We start from the raw sequence: 15,422 nt of genomic DNA on the forward strand, positions 1-15,422 counted from the left end.
ACTTGAGAAGACCGTGAAGCAGTCGTGAGTAAGTTGTAAAGATAAAGATTACGTTGACAATACTTTATTGAATTGTCTTGTTTACCATATGTTTTGATGCATATTAATTTAATCGTAAATATTATTATCAAGCTAAGTCCACTTTTCTAGAAAATCAAAACAAGATATCTGCATATATTATTGAATGTATTAAGTCATAGACTTAACAACAAGTTGCCAAGCGAATATAATTATTATTCAACTTCAAATATTCTAATTATCTCGTTGGAAATATCAGTTTTAAATAACATCTCACTGAGACAGTGTCTTCTGCAATAGCTAAAAGATTTTTTTTAGTTATAAATTGGTACAATTCGGCAGTAAATAATAACATGTCCGGATTACAGGTAAGAAAATTAAAAGCGCTTTCGCGAAAATGCTTTTCGTTTTCCAAATATTTTATTTTCCGTCTGGGAATATTGTGGCATTATTCTTTCGGATTTATTGCAATGGAGGAGAACTTGAAAAATGTTCGCTTTGCTTAATATACCCCATGAATTACACGTCTATTCCCAAAAGTGATATTAAGTGTGACTATTAGAATTACCTACTTACTTAAAATGTATGTTTTCAATATTTTATTTAATGTTATCCAATAAATTATTAGCTAGGCACCTACATACATGCCGATTTAAGTTACTGGATACGACCGTAATAATATATGCTTATAATGTAGAATTTAATGACGTCAGTTTCTTAGCTTAGATGAGTATTCAGTAATTTATTTATACTATTATGTATCTACATACATGTTTAAAATGTATTATAACATCTGCTATTATCTTCTAACTTCGTTAGAGTAAATCTAGTAAGGTATGGAGAATGTGCCTGTAAAAGTGTGGTATTGCGCGATTGAAGCGGCAAGAAGCTAATGTAGTGGGTGGGGTAAATATTGAAGTCAGTGGCGCCTGTTAGATTTTGTACACCGCCGCCTCCCTGTGCCTTAAAAATCAATAGAAAATATGAACGTTCTTTTTAAATGGACCCCCTCAAAACTATTATTCTTTGTGCGCAGCTGTGCACACCTTGTGTTAAATAGTTTGGTACATATTTCTAACTACAAGATTTCGTAAAATCCGACATAATATAAACATTTTAAATTGACTGTTTGATGTACATATCTAAATACCTACTAGAATTCTATACATTTCTTAAATAATGACTAAGTATTCCAGTCGACTACATAAAATGTTAAATAATAGGCATTGCTAGTCAATTGTAACCAATAATGACTCATACAACCCATATATAGTTTCACTTAAAATGTATCACACCTATTAATTATCGTTGCTTATATTAATTATTATTTAATAATCTTATATAATAAAATTGTCAAATCTACTAAGTAGTTCCTATTTCGTATAGTGACTCCCTTTTGTACCTAATAGCCACGTAATCTGCGACCTACCACCCCTCCCACATCACCATAAAAGGGGAGTTTTAGAGTGAAAAACCACATTTTAAAATAATCATAAAATGGATTATCATTTTAATTTATCACTCAACAAAAATTTTCTCTTACTCTGTCAATGTTTGCATTTGAATTAGCAATCGTTTCTTATGATGATACAATTTTGTAATGTGTCTCACCAATAGTTTCGAAAAATACTGCAATATCCAGACATTTATGTAAACAGACAAATTAATTTATTTTAGTCATCCTCAGACAACGAGAAGTTAAAATGAAATCATAAGGTGGAAAATATACTTGCATATAATTTAAAAATATTCATCAAATGTAAGAGGGTAAAACTGGTAAAACCATTGTCTATGATAACATATTAATTTATAATCATCAACGAAGGTCGATCCACTGCTTGAGAAATGCCTCCACAAGTTCATTGTATCCCTTCCAGTGGTATTTTCGGTGAATATAATCAGTTTGATTATCTCGTCTGTTTAAGGGCTAGTATAAATAACGTGGAAATGAATGAACAAAGATTCACACAAGAAAGATTTCACGATTTAGATGTCGTCAAACCAATTTTGGCAGATAAGATAATATTATATGGAATTTTCCACACATATCTGTTTTTTCCGCTTAGCTTAGACCAAACTTTGTAGTACCTAGTTCATAATAATTGCCGTCATCATCATCAGCCTGAATCTATCCACTGCTGGATGAAGGCCCTTCAAGCTGCTTCCACTTCTCTCGGTCCTGTGTATTGCGTTGCCACGTACTTCCACAAAACTTTATAATTTCATCGATCCGGCGGCCTCTAGGTCTAGCTTGCGGACGTTTTGTACTTCTTGAATACCAGTGGATGACTAGATTTGTCCAACGATTGTCTCTTCTTCGAGCTATGTTTCCAGCCCATCTCCATTTAAGGCTTTTAATAAACTCTATTACATCGCAAACCCTTGTCTGCTTCCTTATCCATTCATTTTTGCCACTCAATTGCCGTATACTTTCAAAATATATCGTTAACCATGGCAAAAGTGGTAAAATTAAAAAAAATACCTAATAGTACCTAGATATCATGCAACGACACCTTTCTTAATAGGTAATATCAAATTCAATTCAAAATTATAATAATTATTAGGTAGGTAGGTATTATTATACGTTCCAATAAATGCTCATCCATTGTTTACCCTTTTGTGATAATATTATGTAATAGTGATTCCTATTAAACTAAAGCAATAAAATTTATTTGGAAAACTTCCAACAGTGTTCTATGTTTAAACTTTGTAAAGTTTTCAACGGAGAAAATGTTGCCAACATAAATAAAATTATTACCGAGAAAGTCCTTCATAGATAATAATTTTAACACATGTTTTCCCTCTTTCCCGGCAGTATTTATCAGGGTTCGGTTCGGAGTTCAGCTCTGAAGACCCTCGTAAGCCTGGTTCTCTGCCCGTCGGTCAGAATAGCCCGCAGCGGTGTCCATTTGGACTGTACGCGGAGCAGATTTCTGGAACGGCTTTTACAGCGCCACGTCATGAAAACAAACGATCGTGGTTCTACAGGTAATTTTTTACTCCTACTTTTCTTTTTGTGAAAATGCCGACAGAGAAGACTGCAAGACAATATTGCACTATTGCTATGACATTTATTTTTATAGTTTACCATTTTGAATTCGACATTTTCAAAAAGTCACGACAACATTGATGTAAGAAATGGCGTTTTATACTGCCCTCCTAAGTAAAAAGACGCAAAGTTTTAAACCGCTTTATCTCTTATATTATGTACAATTATTCGGCTGTTTTGACATAAAGTCTCTAAATACACAATGTCTATTTTTACATATAAGAGAAAAGGTAGTTTAAAACTTGGGTTCTCATTTCACTAAAACCAAAAACACTGTATTTTTACTTAGCAAGGCAGTATAGTACCTAACTCATTAATTTGTCAATCAATCATTGGTCTGCTACGAGCTCGATTTCGCATCTGGATAAAAATACGTCATGTTATTTTGGCAAGGTTTGGGGAAATGGCTAATAAGCATTCATCCTAAAATAGTATGTTATATGTTACTCACTATTTGGAGAGGTCTATGGTATCCACAAAACAGATTAATAAATATAATTCAGATAAGCTACCCCAATATACTAAATTTTGAAGCAGGGTTTTGAATATGCGAGTGTCCTTCGAAAATGAAACATACATTAAAGACGTGCAATACATAGTGTTTATTGCAACATTCAAATACACAGATATTGAATGAGCGTCATTGCATAAACCGTTAGCAGTTGTCAGAACGAAGGACACGCTTATCCCATATTCTTCCACACTCCAGATTGGTTGCCTGTTACTCCACAACCGTTAGGTAGTTCGGTTCTCATTAATTCAGTGTTCCCTGAGAGCAACGAATGTGCTAATTTACTTTTGTTCAAAGTAATTTAATTTTTCACTGGCAATTGTGACTACTAACTAAGGCCGTCAAAAATATTGATACTTAATTTCGATACGATATGATGACCCTAATTATAACATATTAATATTTTTGTTGTTGATAATTTTGGTAGTTGAATGATTTAACAGAGTGTTATAACTTATTATAAAATCAATTTCACATAATGTCAACTACCACGTCATAAAATATGCTGCAAGGTTATCAAGTTAGCAGTCATTCAATTAACAATAAGCCATGGTGCCATAAGATCTTGCCTAAAGAAGTTCTACCTTATGAAAAGTTGAGCCTGTCATGTGACGACGTCACTTTCAAACCATGGATACATTATCATTTCAAACCATCAAACACAATACTGCCATGCTAAGTAAAAATATATGTATGGTTTTGATATAATCTCTAAGTAGATACTGTGTTAAAATAATCCAATAATTTTACATAATATAAGAGAAAAGGTAGTGTAAAACTTGGGATATCATTTCACTAAAACCAAAAACACTCTCTTTTTACTTAGCGAGGCAGAATATTGTACTGGTATAAACGAAATAAAAATGGAAGTGCGAGTCTTTGTCAATTATTAATAGACGTAAAAAAACTAAAAATGTGCAACCATAGGATCAACAATACATGATTAAACTTTTCAATCATTTAAACTTTTAATTTACTTAAAAATTGTTATACAGAAAAAAATATACAATCAAAAGCCGTTACACGTATACCAAACTACACACCTTGTATGCAAACAAAAGAAAATTATCGGAAAAAATAATAACAAGTGAAAGGCGCAATGTTTTCTATTATTGTACAATATTGCATCCTTCTAGTTCGTCATCGTTTGAAATTTCCTCTCTCTTTCCTGCTACAGGACATAATGTCTCCTTGTGGAATTGCTACAAATGGCCTGATTACAAGATATATTGTTGTCTCCTACATAAACATTACAATTTTATTATCTTGGCTTCTTACTGGCATTGGATAATGTTTCTTTCAAAATTATATTTTATTGGTAAAAAATAGTTTTAACTGATTCAGCGCGTGTTGTTCGAAACAAAACTTCTCGTATGTATTGCCAACCATGGAATTATAGAGATACAAGTTTCAACATAATAATAATTGAGGGGCTGAGTGGCATAATATGTGTATAAATTTACTTAGGTGCAGATTTAATATCACCACAAACGTGTAGTTTTTTGAGTTAGAATAATTATGGATCAAAATGACCATCACATGTGGATGTCACGCATTCCACCAATTGACAGAAAGCAGTGCTCGAATTGTGTAGTTAGGCAAAGATTGATAATTCAATTAGAACTAAATAATAGTCAAAATAACAACCTGCGACTTCTAGGTTGAGTTATTGTATTTTTTTTCAATTTAATTTACACATAGAAAACATTTTTCGAAATGTTGGCAAAGTATCCTTTAGATTTATGATAGTCGTTACACACAACATACAAATTCAAAAAAAATGGCAACCGATATATTAACAATATTTTTGCTAACGACAAACACTATTATCATCGAAAAATCGCCATGGTAATGATTACATTTAAGTTCAGCTTAATCTCAAGTTATTGTATTTATCTGCCACACGACATTTTTTAGTCAGTCATTATTATAAGCACCCACTTCAAATTACAAGAAAAGCGTAAATGTATAAATTAGTACTGATTTCTATGGAAAAACATAATCTCTTTTAAATTACGATATGTAGTATTTTATGAGGACATTTGAGATTTTTTGAACATTGTTTTAGTTGTCGCGTTTTAGGCGTCGACCTATTACGCCGTGGGTCCCAGGTTCGAATCCTGGATCTGGCAAGTACCTACACATATTGTTTTTCAAATTGCGTAAGAGTCAGAGTATGGACCTAATAAAATTTGTTAATCTTGTTAAAACATTAGAATGACAAAATATGTATTATTACTAAAAACGAAAAATCATGCATGCAAATTCCGGGGATTCATATATTATTCTCTTTCTCTCACTCCTGTGGTAGGCCAGTAGTGGTGCAATACAAATCAAGTGAACATGCCTGATATACACAATGGTGTCCTCAAACTTTAGATGAAAGATGTTTAGATTGTTTGGTAGGTAGCTACTTATTTTTATATATTCATTTAAAAATATATAATATTCTATTTCCCGTTGTATTTATTACATGGAAATCTACTCCAATGGCACAAATGATCCTACTTTTATATCTATTGGTTGATGGTAAAATTATTTTAGTTGGTACATTATGAGAAAGAATACGCCACCAGTTAAGTAGTCGCTGTGGAAGCGAAACAAATTCATAATCTAATATATAAAAATTAATATTTGTTTGTTTGTTTGTTCGTATTTAATGCGCAGCCATACCGTTCATCCGATTGCGATAAAACTTTTTAAACTTATTGCTTGCACTTGCGCGAAGAGTATAGGCTATACTAATATATAAAAATGAATGTCTGTCTGTCTGTATGTCTGTCTGTCTGTATGTCTGTCTGTCTGTCCCGTATGCGTTCCTATACCATTCATCCGATTGCCATGAAATTTTGATAAGTGGTTGTATGCACACCCATGAAGGTTTCTGAATTAGAAAAATCGTCATCATCTTCTTGTTCATTCTATTTTCTTCTATTCGTATGGTTCCTATACCATTCATCCGATTGCGAAGAAACTTTCGTCAGTTATTTTACACACACCCGCAAAGGTTTCTAAATTAGAAAAACCATATGCTTCCACTTCTTCTTCATTATATCTTCTTTTATTCGTATGGTTCCTGTACCATTCATCCGATTGCGATGAAACCTTCGTCAGTTGTTGTGGTAACACCCGCAAAGGTTTCTGAATAAGTACAACTATCTTCTTATTCATCTTCTTCTTCATCATTCTATCTTCTTTTATTTGTATGGTCCCTATACCATTCATCCGATTGCGATGAAACTTTCGTTAGTGGTTGTGCCAACACCTGCGAAGGTTTCTGAATTAGTACAACCATCTTCTTCATTATATCTTCTTTTATTCGTATAGTTCCTACACTAATCATCCGATTGCGATGAAACCTTCGTCAGTTGTTGTGGTAGCACCTGCAAAGGTTTCTGAATTAGAATAACCATCTCCTTCTTCTTCTATTTTATCTTCTTCTATTCGTAATGAAACTTTGGTGAGTTGTCGTGCGCATGCCCACGAAGATTTCTGAATTAAAAAATAATCTTCTTCTTCTATTCGTATGCGTCCCTATAACATTCATCCGATTGCGATGAAAATTTTGTCAGGTGTTGTGCGCACACCTGCGAAGGTTTCTAAATTAGTTTTATATAAAATACAACGTTTATTGTTTGTTTGTTCCATGCAATTTTGATTTTTTTTACTACATATAAATAACATTAATAACGTTTGCATATTTTGGATTCGATTTTAGTTTAGTGGTCTTTTGTTTGACCTTTACTCCTATTAGAATTGTTTTCATATTGCCATATTGTATTACACAGATATTTTAATATTAAAAAAATAATTACCTCTTATTATTTTTTAAATATCTAAGATAAATATAACCACGAAGCGACCCTGTGCGAAGCCGGGTACTTCAGCTAGTAATATATATTTAATTGTTCAGACTTTTCTCCTGACTAACAATAGTTTTAAGAGAATCACAAACTTAATATTAAAACTGATATTTCAGAATCCGTCCATCGGCCATTCACAAACCATTCGTGAAGCATTGTCAGGCAGCAATGCATTTAACCAACAACTGGAACGAACAGCATCCAAACCCCAATCAGGTACGTGGTAAGCGTATTATCCACATGGCATCCACAGTATGGAGGTTATATTTGGTGAATTTTTGTTATTAGTCTTATCGATATTGATCTTGTCGGTTTCCAAATAGAAATATAAAAACAATATGCTTTCGATCTACTTTCCGAGATAATAAAAAGCAAACATTTGTGTGTTGTGTTATATCTCATAATCATCTCGCGAATACCGCACCGTGCCATGCTGCCTCCTGTGAGCTTTTCTCACTCATGCGTAAAAATCGTTCAGAACCCACTTTCAGTTTAGCCGGTTTAGCGGTACCGAAATAAAACCTTATACCAATAGACGGACACCTCATTGCCTGCATACAGCCTAATACCAATAAGCTTACCAATGAATATGCCTAATTGTCTGTGAAATGTCAAAAACTATGTACGTATCAAGCATGTGCGAATTTAGCTAAATGCGTCTCCTAAATAATAATAAATCAATGAGTTACTCTTTTTTTGTCGACCCAAGATTCGAGCTCACACCCACGGTTTCAAAAATGGGTGCTTTCAGGGGAGGTCAGTGTTGCCATCTTTTTCTATGCTGATTATAGTACAAAGGCGTAAAAATTATAGTATTTCTAAAAAATATATAGTACAGGAACATTTTTCGTCTTGAATCCTTTAAAATTATAGTATTTTGGTATATTTGACGTAAAATTATAGTATTTTACATTTTTCGCGGAATTAAAATTATAGTATTGTACCATAATTATAGTACGGTTGGCATCACTGGGGGAGGTATAAATTCTATGTAGGTACCTACATGAAATAAATACTTCCCCAAATTTCCTTTTTTCCATACCATGCACATCTAATTCAATGTTTTTTTTTTCTCTATTAATAGGTAAGAAGGACCAAATATGTTGAAAAAACACTTTTCTATAAATTATTAAAATATTTTAATTGCACTATTTAAGAGGATTTACTTAGTAAAATGAAACAACATCCCTGACAAAAAGAGAAAGATTGTAAGATTATAAGTTTACTTTTTACAGTTACGTTGGCAGCCCTTCGACATCCCGCCAAAAACAAAATGTGTTGATTTTGTATCTGGATTGCATACAGTATGTGGGGCCGGTGATCCGAAGACCAGGAATGGTATCGCCATATATATTTATGTTTGCAATACGTCTATGTTAGATTCGGCATTCTACAGTAGTGATGGAGACTTTCTCATAGGTAGGTAATAAAATATTAAATTACATTTAATATAATCCTTAATATTATATTCTCTCTGCTTGCAATCACAATCATATTATTTAATATCAGATTAATTTTTATCTTAATAGATTTTTAAGTAGATTTTAGCTGCCCAACTCAAAATATTATATTCTTCAGGACACAAGTAAATTAAATATTTTAAAAAAATCATTAGTAAAATGGTTCATAGCAACCACGTAATGCATGATAAATCATTTAAAGCTTTTTGCGGTGGTCAAATACAGTAAGGCCCGTTTCAGACGGGACACCAGTGTCGCGCTCGATATAATATAGGAGGCCTTTGTATTCGAATAAAGGGGCTTTTGTATTATGTTTATGAACGCCGCAGAGCTAATGAGTCAATGCGTGTCCGGTACACTTTTCAGTCGGTCGCTACATTCTTAAGCCGCCGATACACTTGTTTTTATTACCGCAGCCAGTTTTATGTTCTAATTTATAACGCGAAATTATGCGTTGACTCATTAGCTCTGGGGCATTTATAAACATAATACAAAGGCCCCTTTATTCGAATACAAAAGCCTCCTATATTATATCGAGTGCGACACCGGTGTCCCGTGTGAAACGGGCCTAACACTAAGACCCCATACGCACTTGCGGTAGGCCGCCTATCTTTTTTTGTATGAAAAGTGCCTACACCATACGCACTACATCTCGGCGGTTTGGTTTAACTTTTTATACCAATTATTTGATTTCAAATCCAGAACTTTCCTCACTGCTTACTAGGGGCATCTATCGACATAATACGAAAGATGTTTTTTAATTGAATTTTTTGATAATTATAATATACATTTTAAAGTGTGTTAAATAATTATCAATTTGTCTTAAAAGATATTCAAAGATAAACTTGCAATTTAAAGGACTTAAATTTATTTTTATATCTAATAAAAATCGATTTTTTTTTAAATTACCTAATTAAAAAAATATTAAAAGTAATCTCACCTGTACGTATTGTTTTCTTTTGTAATTATTTTATTTGAAAAATTTTATAGTGCCACAACAGGGGAGTTTAAAAATCACTACTGAATTTGGAATCATGACAGTCGATCCAAATGAAATATGCGTCATTCAACAAGGAATGAGGTTTGCAGTAGAAGTTAACGGTCCCACGAGGTATGTACCTATTTATAATAAACTATTTTTTTATTCAATGAATAAGACACAATTTGAGAATGTAACATTCTATATATTGAAAATATCTCATGCATATTAATATTATACATACTAAAAAAATCATTTTGTAGAAAAAATTATACGACACCCAACAGGACTTGTATCTGCTGGATTCGCGCCAGTATGCTTTTCCAATTAAGCTACGGGCATCTTATTAAATTACGACAATTTTAATTAGTAGTTACGTGAAATGCTTATCGAATGAGCGTTTTATCGAAATGTTTTCAAATGATGTATATTCAGTATGTGTTTATTATAATCTATCACCAATTCAATGTTATAGAACAGGGTTGGCGAACCTTTTTACATATGCGTGCCAAAATATCTCAAATATTATTTTTTGACTGTCTGACGTGCCGAGCAGTTTTTTGAGTAGTTCGAGCAGGAAAAAAATTTAAAAATAGTTCTAAGAATTCTATTAAAAAAGTTAAAAAAATATAGTAATTAAGTTCTTGAGTATTACGAGAATACCTACTTAGTTAGGTTCTTTGCGCACAAATTGACGCCAAAATTACTCGGATCAGATGACGCATTCTCTCCGCGACGCGGCTTCCGCCGCCGCCTGATGAGGTCACTGCTATAATATTATTATGTGTGACGCATAAAACCTAAGGACCGATCTATGCAATTTAAATTAATTATAATGCTTATTCTTGAAGAGTAGGTATCTGCCTGTTATTTTTTATAAAATGCGATCTGTCATTTATACACGAATTTTGTCGTTTCTGTTTGCGCATCGATTGATAAATATTATTGGTAAAAATATTATTAAAAACCTAAGAAAATACGCATTTTTAATATTATAATATAATATATATTTAGGTATTTGTAAAACTTTTTTGTAATAAAAAATAATTTTTAAAATATAAATTTTTTTTTTTTTTCAACATAAAACATTCGCGTGCCATGCAAAATCATCTCGCGTGCCATAGGTTCACCATCCCTGTTATAGAACATATTCATATCTGTGAATTAATATAAGATATTGGACGAGTTATGAAAACATTAATCTAGTTTTGTTCATGTTTACAAAGGGGTTATATTCTTGAAATATTTGATGGCCACTTCAAACTTCCTGATCTTGGACCGATAGGTGCAAACGGATTGGCTAACCCGAGAGATTTTCTGACTCCCGTTGCCCACTATGAAGACAGAGACGTAAAAGGTTTCATATTTACTTAATTATAATTTGATAGTCTATTCAATTTATTAAATATATTTTGCAATAATACATTAAAAGCAAACTGCTCCTTCTATTATGATTTTCAATATGAAACTGAAACTGAAGTAAAACACAATTTAGCTCCCCATATTTAAAATTCAATAAATAGGACACAATGATAATAAAATATTCCAAACATGTCCAACGTCAAGTAGGCTGTGATCTAATACCCTGCTTATATGTGTATAGATTTACTGCTGACAGCAAGTAATTATCATGGCCATAACAAGAAAATGCATGTGTATACATGTATTATCCTGCAAGTTCCAAGATTAGATGCATGATTCAAAAAAGTTCGGAAGCTTCTGAATTTTCACGCGATAGTTGGGATTCGATATCTAAGCCTGCGAAGTAGAACGATAGTGCCGAACCTGCCGGAAAAAATGAACTACATCGCGCAGAGGCTCATTTTGTGGTTAACCGATTTTTACGACTGTCAAATAGTACCATAACATCGCGTCTCGCTTGCTCTTGAAGAATGAGATTGAGACAGTCAGCACTTTTACGTGTTAATAGTTATTATTGCGATAATTTAAAACACACAGTATTGCTGCAAGTAAATCCATGCACGTGTACAGGCGCTATAATATACAATATCGAAACTGGCAGTGATCTATCCACTTTCCAATTGTCACCAACGCGTCTCGTCAACAACATCACAAAGATGTATCGAATTTCTCATTTGTCATGAAAATTATAAGTTTTGATCTTCTTTTGGGCACTCATTGCACACATCATCAAACTATTCTCATATTGTGCAGAGTCTACTGCGTAACGGTAAAGGGAAACTATGCCACAGCCTAAAGTGAGGGGATTCACATCAACTCTTTCTCTCACTCCTGCGGCAGACCTTGAGTGATGCAATTCGAATTATTCACGTGGGCTTCCTGCAGAAGAAGAGTTTCTTTAACATCTCTAATCTAGACTCTTTATACCAGTGTTAATTTACCGAATAACATATTTAATATGACTGTCGTACCATGTCCTATTGAATTGACTTTTTAGTATGATCGCGTACTTTTATTAAATTAATATTCAATAATAAAATAAATACTATTATGACATTTACTATTAGCGTGGAAACTTTCTTTCAGGTTTCAAAATGATCAACAAGTACCAAGGCGCTCTCTTTGCAGCTGAACAGAACCATTCACCGTTTGACGTAGTAGCTTGGCACGGGAACTATGTCCCCTACAAATACGACTTGAAAAACTTTATGGTCATAAACTCAGTATCGTTTGATCACTGTGTAAGTAACATTTATAGAAACTAATTATTGACTAGGTACATTTCAACTTTCAAAGAGTCATCTCTGATCCTATTTCACTCAGGACCGGTTCCAGCAAATGTGAGGCCCAATTGGTGCGTGTGAGCTTAACCCCCCCTCCACTCATGTGTATGAGATGCGAATATTATATTCCCCTCCAAAAACGGTTAATCTTTGGCTAACTGTTTGAATGGTTTACTAGAAAAATCTATTTTTCAATTTCATTATTTTTATAATATAAAATTTTACTGAACATTTTATTTGACAATATAAATAATATTAAAAGTTATCGAAACTACTTGAACAAGATATTTTTTTAGTCTGTTTGTCGGCAAAAACATTTGTGTATCTACCTATAATTTTTTCAACATTTTCCTGACTTCTTTAGTAGATAACAATAATGCATGACAGCTAAATATGTACTCAGCTATTTTTAGTCTCCTGTTTTTTTACTTCACAATCAGTTTTAGCATAGAATAAAAAAAATCCAAGAATTCTATGATTATACTGCACTAAGGTACGGGCCTCCCTTTGAAGATCTTGCAATCAAATATTTTAATAAATTTGTAACGTCTAACACTGTAGTCTTTTGTTTATTTTTTGCAATGCCCGAAGTCACCTAAAGCACCAGTACTAATAATTACCACCAGGCCATAAGATCCAAGCCTGAAGACTCTTCAAGATGCTCATATTAATTTATCTCATTGCTATCGCTTATTCTCGTAAATCCGTTTATAATTTAGAGAAACTCCATATTATAATTTAACTAAAAGATCGTGGTTATCATTAGAGTCAAAGAAACGTATTTCATTTTTCTCTACTTTACAGGAGACCCCAAACACAAGTAAACTTACATTCTACAGATATTAATAAAAAAGTGTTTACAGGAGATATTGACTTATCTTTTATCCATTGAATTTTTTGATTTTCTTTGTCATTTAACAGATATGTAACTCAAAATAATTGTTGAAAATTAAGATAGGTTTCTTTGACTCAAGGGGACGCATTGTAAATCCATCTTCCCCCACTCGTCCAAGTATTTCTTAATAATATTTACAGCGCCACAAAGTCACAGCCATGTTATTCTTTTGGTTCCGTCTAAAGTTTTTTCACTAATTTTACTCTACCATCTTACAAGTTTTAAACGATGCTTGTGACTAAGTATCAAATTCCATTTTAGGACCCCTCAATATTTACCGTGTTGACATGCCAATCCACGAAGCCAGGAGTGGCAATAGCCGACTTTGTTATATTTCCACCGAGATGGTCAGTCCAGGAGAATACATTTAGACCACCATACTATCATAGTAAGTTATATTTCATATTACAAATTACATTCAATTGTCTAACTATTTTAAAGTCTACAAAAAAAATCGAAATCTAATGAATGAATTAACCGGAAGTCTGTAGAATTATTTGTAGCAAGACTCACACTGTCATCACTTGCATCTACCAAAAACATTTCAATACAATTTAAGTTTTATTTCATCAGTTAAATCAATACATTTTAAATGTGCAGATGACCTCCGAATGTTAAATTTGGATAACTGTCACAATTTGGAATATGCAATTATTTAAACAAACATGACAAAATTATGGCATATTATTTACATAATAATGAAACATCAAAATAGCACATTTTTGTTAAAAACTGCCATTTTTTAACATACAGAATAATATATTTTTTCTACGGTTACAAACTACACTGAAAATGTTGAGGAATCGCCATCGCCAGGTGACTTTTCAGTAGAGAAACGATAGTAAATTCTCAATACAAACTGAGTTTGAAGAAAACATATTTTTGATGTGCTGATATGACAGACCGCAAGAGCAAACAAAAGAAAAATGGTAAAACACCAAATTGTTGGTCAACAGATCATACTGTCTATTCTAATGCTTATTCAACTTTCTGCTCAAGTTAACCCGCGCCTCAAAAATACAATCTGTTTCAGGGAATTGTATGAGTGAATTCATGGGCCTGATTCTTGGCAAATACGAAGCAAAGGAAGGTGGTTTCTTACCAGGTGGTGCTTCTCTTCACTCCATGATGACTCCGCACGGTCCTGACAGAGAATGCTTTGAGGCTGCTTCAAATGTTCAATTGGCACCACAGAAAATTGCTGGAGGAACTCAGGTGTGCTTATCATATTCTTTTTACTAATTTCAAGCATCTACTTTAATCCGTAATTTACAAGATTTCATTTTTATAATGCATATTAACTAGTGTAACCAGCGTGATGCATTGGAGAAAGATGCGTACTGATGTACTATTTTGATCTGGATTTAATTTGACAAAACATGACCGTTTTCTTCATTCATTTTTTTATATCTTGAAAGATTTTGTACTACATAAAAAGTCCAAAAATTGTCATAGATGTCAGTCAAAAAGATCAATACATATCAATAAAATTTGAAAAATAGTAGAACTCCCTGTCTTTTCAGAAAGACAACAACCAACACTCAAAGTATCATAAAATTGTGATAGAATACATACATGTCAATAAATATGTATGTATGTATGTAATATCATCCCTTCATTGTTTTCGAGGGCAGAGAAACAAGCAAGACTCCGAAACACCCTTTCAGTATTTCAAATTAATGTATGCTATTAGTGTAATATCGTAATAATAGTAAATCTTGATAAACATAAACATGCAACCGTGCAAAATTTGTTTTTTTAAATACACAAACTCTTTAAATTGAAAACCATGTTTTACTGACAGTATGTACATTCTAAACATTCTTTTAAAATACTTTGTATCGCCCTGCAGAGAAAGTAATGGAATCTATTAAGTTATTAAATAGTACATATTTACATATCAATGACAAACACTATCTAGGTACAAACAATAACAACTGAC

The 15,422-nt window shown here is 32.8% G+C and overlaps 1 protein-coding gene across 4 annotated transcripts in view; it reads left to right on the forward strand.

The window, feature by feature from the left end:
• hgo (homogentisate 1,2-dioxygenase) overlaps positions 1–15,422 on the forward strand; it is a 16,338-nt gene continuing 916 nt past the window's right edge. Inside the window, exons 1-9 of one of the 4 annotated variants that reach the window (XM_085952319.1) lie at positions 1–28; positions 2,834–3,006; positions 7,558–7,657; positions 8,677–8,860; positions 9,892–10,012; positions 11,107–11,237; positions 12,389–12,543; positions 13,742–13,868; positions 14,514–14,695. In XM_085952319.1, the coding sequence (XP_085808445.1) occupies positions 7,610–7,657; positions 8,677–8,860; positions 9,892–10,012; positions 11,107–11,237; positions 12,389–12,543; positions 13,742–13,868; positions 14,514–14,695 (948 nt within the window). In that variant the 5' untranslated portion in view covers positions 1–28; positions 2,834–3,006; positions 7,558–7,609. Of the gene's footprint in view, positions 29–275; positions 387–2,833; positions 3,007–5,379; positions 5,981–7,557; positions 7,658–8,676; positions 8,861–9,891; positions 10,013–11,106; positions 11,238–12,388; positions 12,544–13,741; positions 13,869–14,513; positions 14,696–15,422 lie in introns of those variants that run through there. The other 3 variants (XM_085952318.1, XM_085952322.1, XM_085952320.1) reach the window with 3 other exon arrangements.

This window comes from Rhyacophila brunnea, unplaced genomic scaffold, assembly GCF_057557595.1.
Source record: "Rhyacophila brunnea isolate RB1 unplaced genomic scaffold, BYU_Rbru_1.0 scaffold_3, whole genome shotgun sequence".
Classification (NCBI taxonomy): domain Eukaryota; kingdom Metazoa; phylum Arthropoda; class Insecta; order Trichoptera; family Rhyacophilidae; genus Rhyacophila; species Rhyacophila brunnea.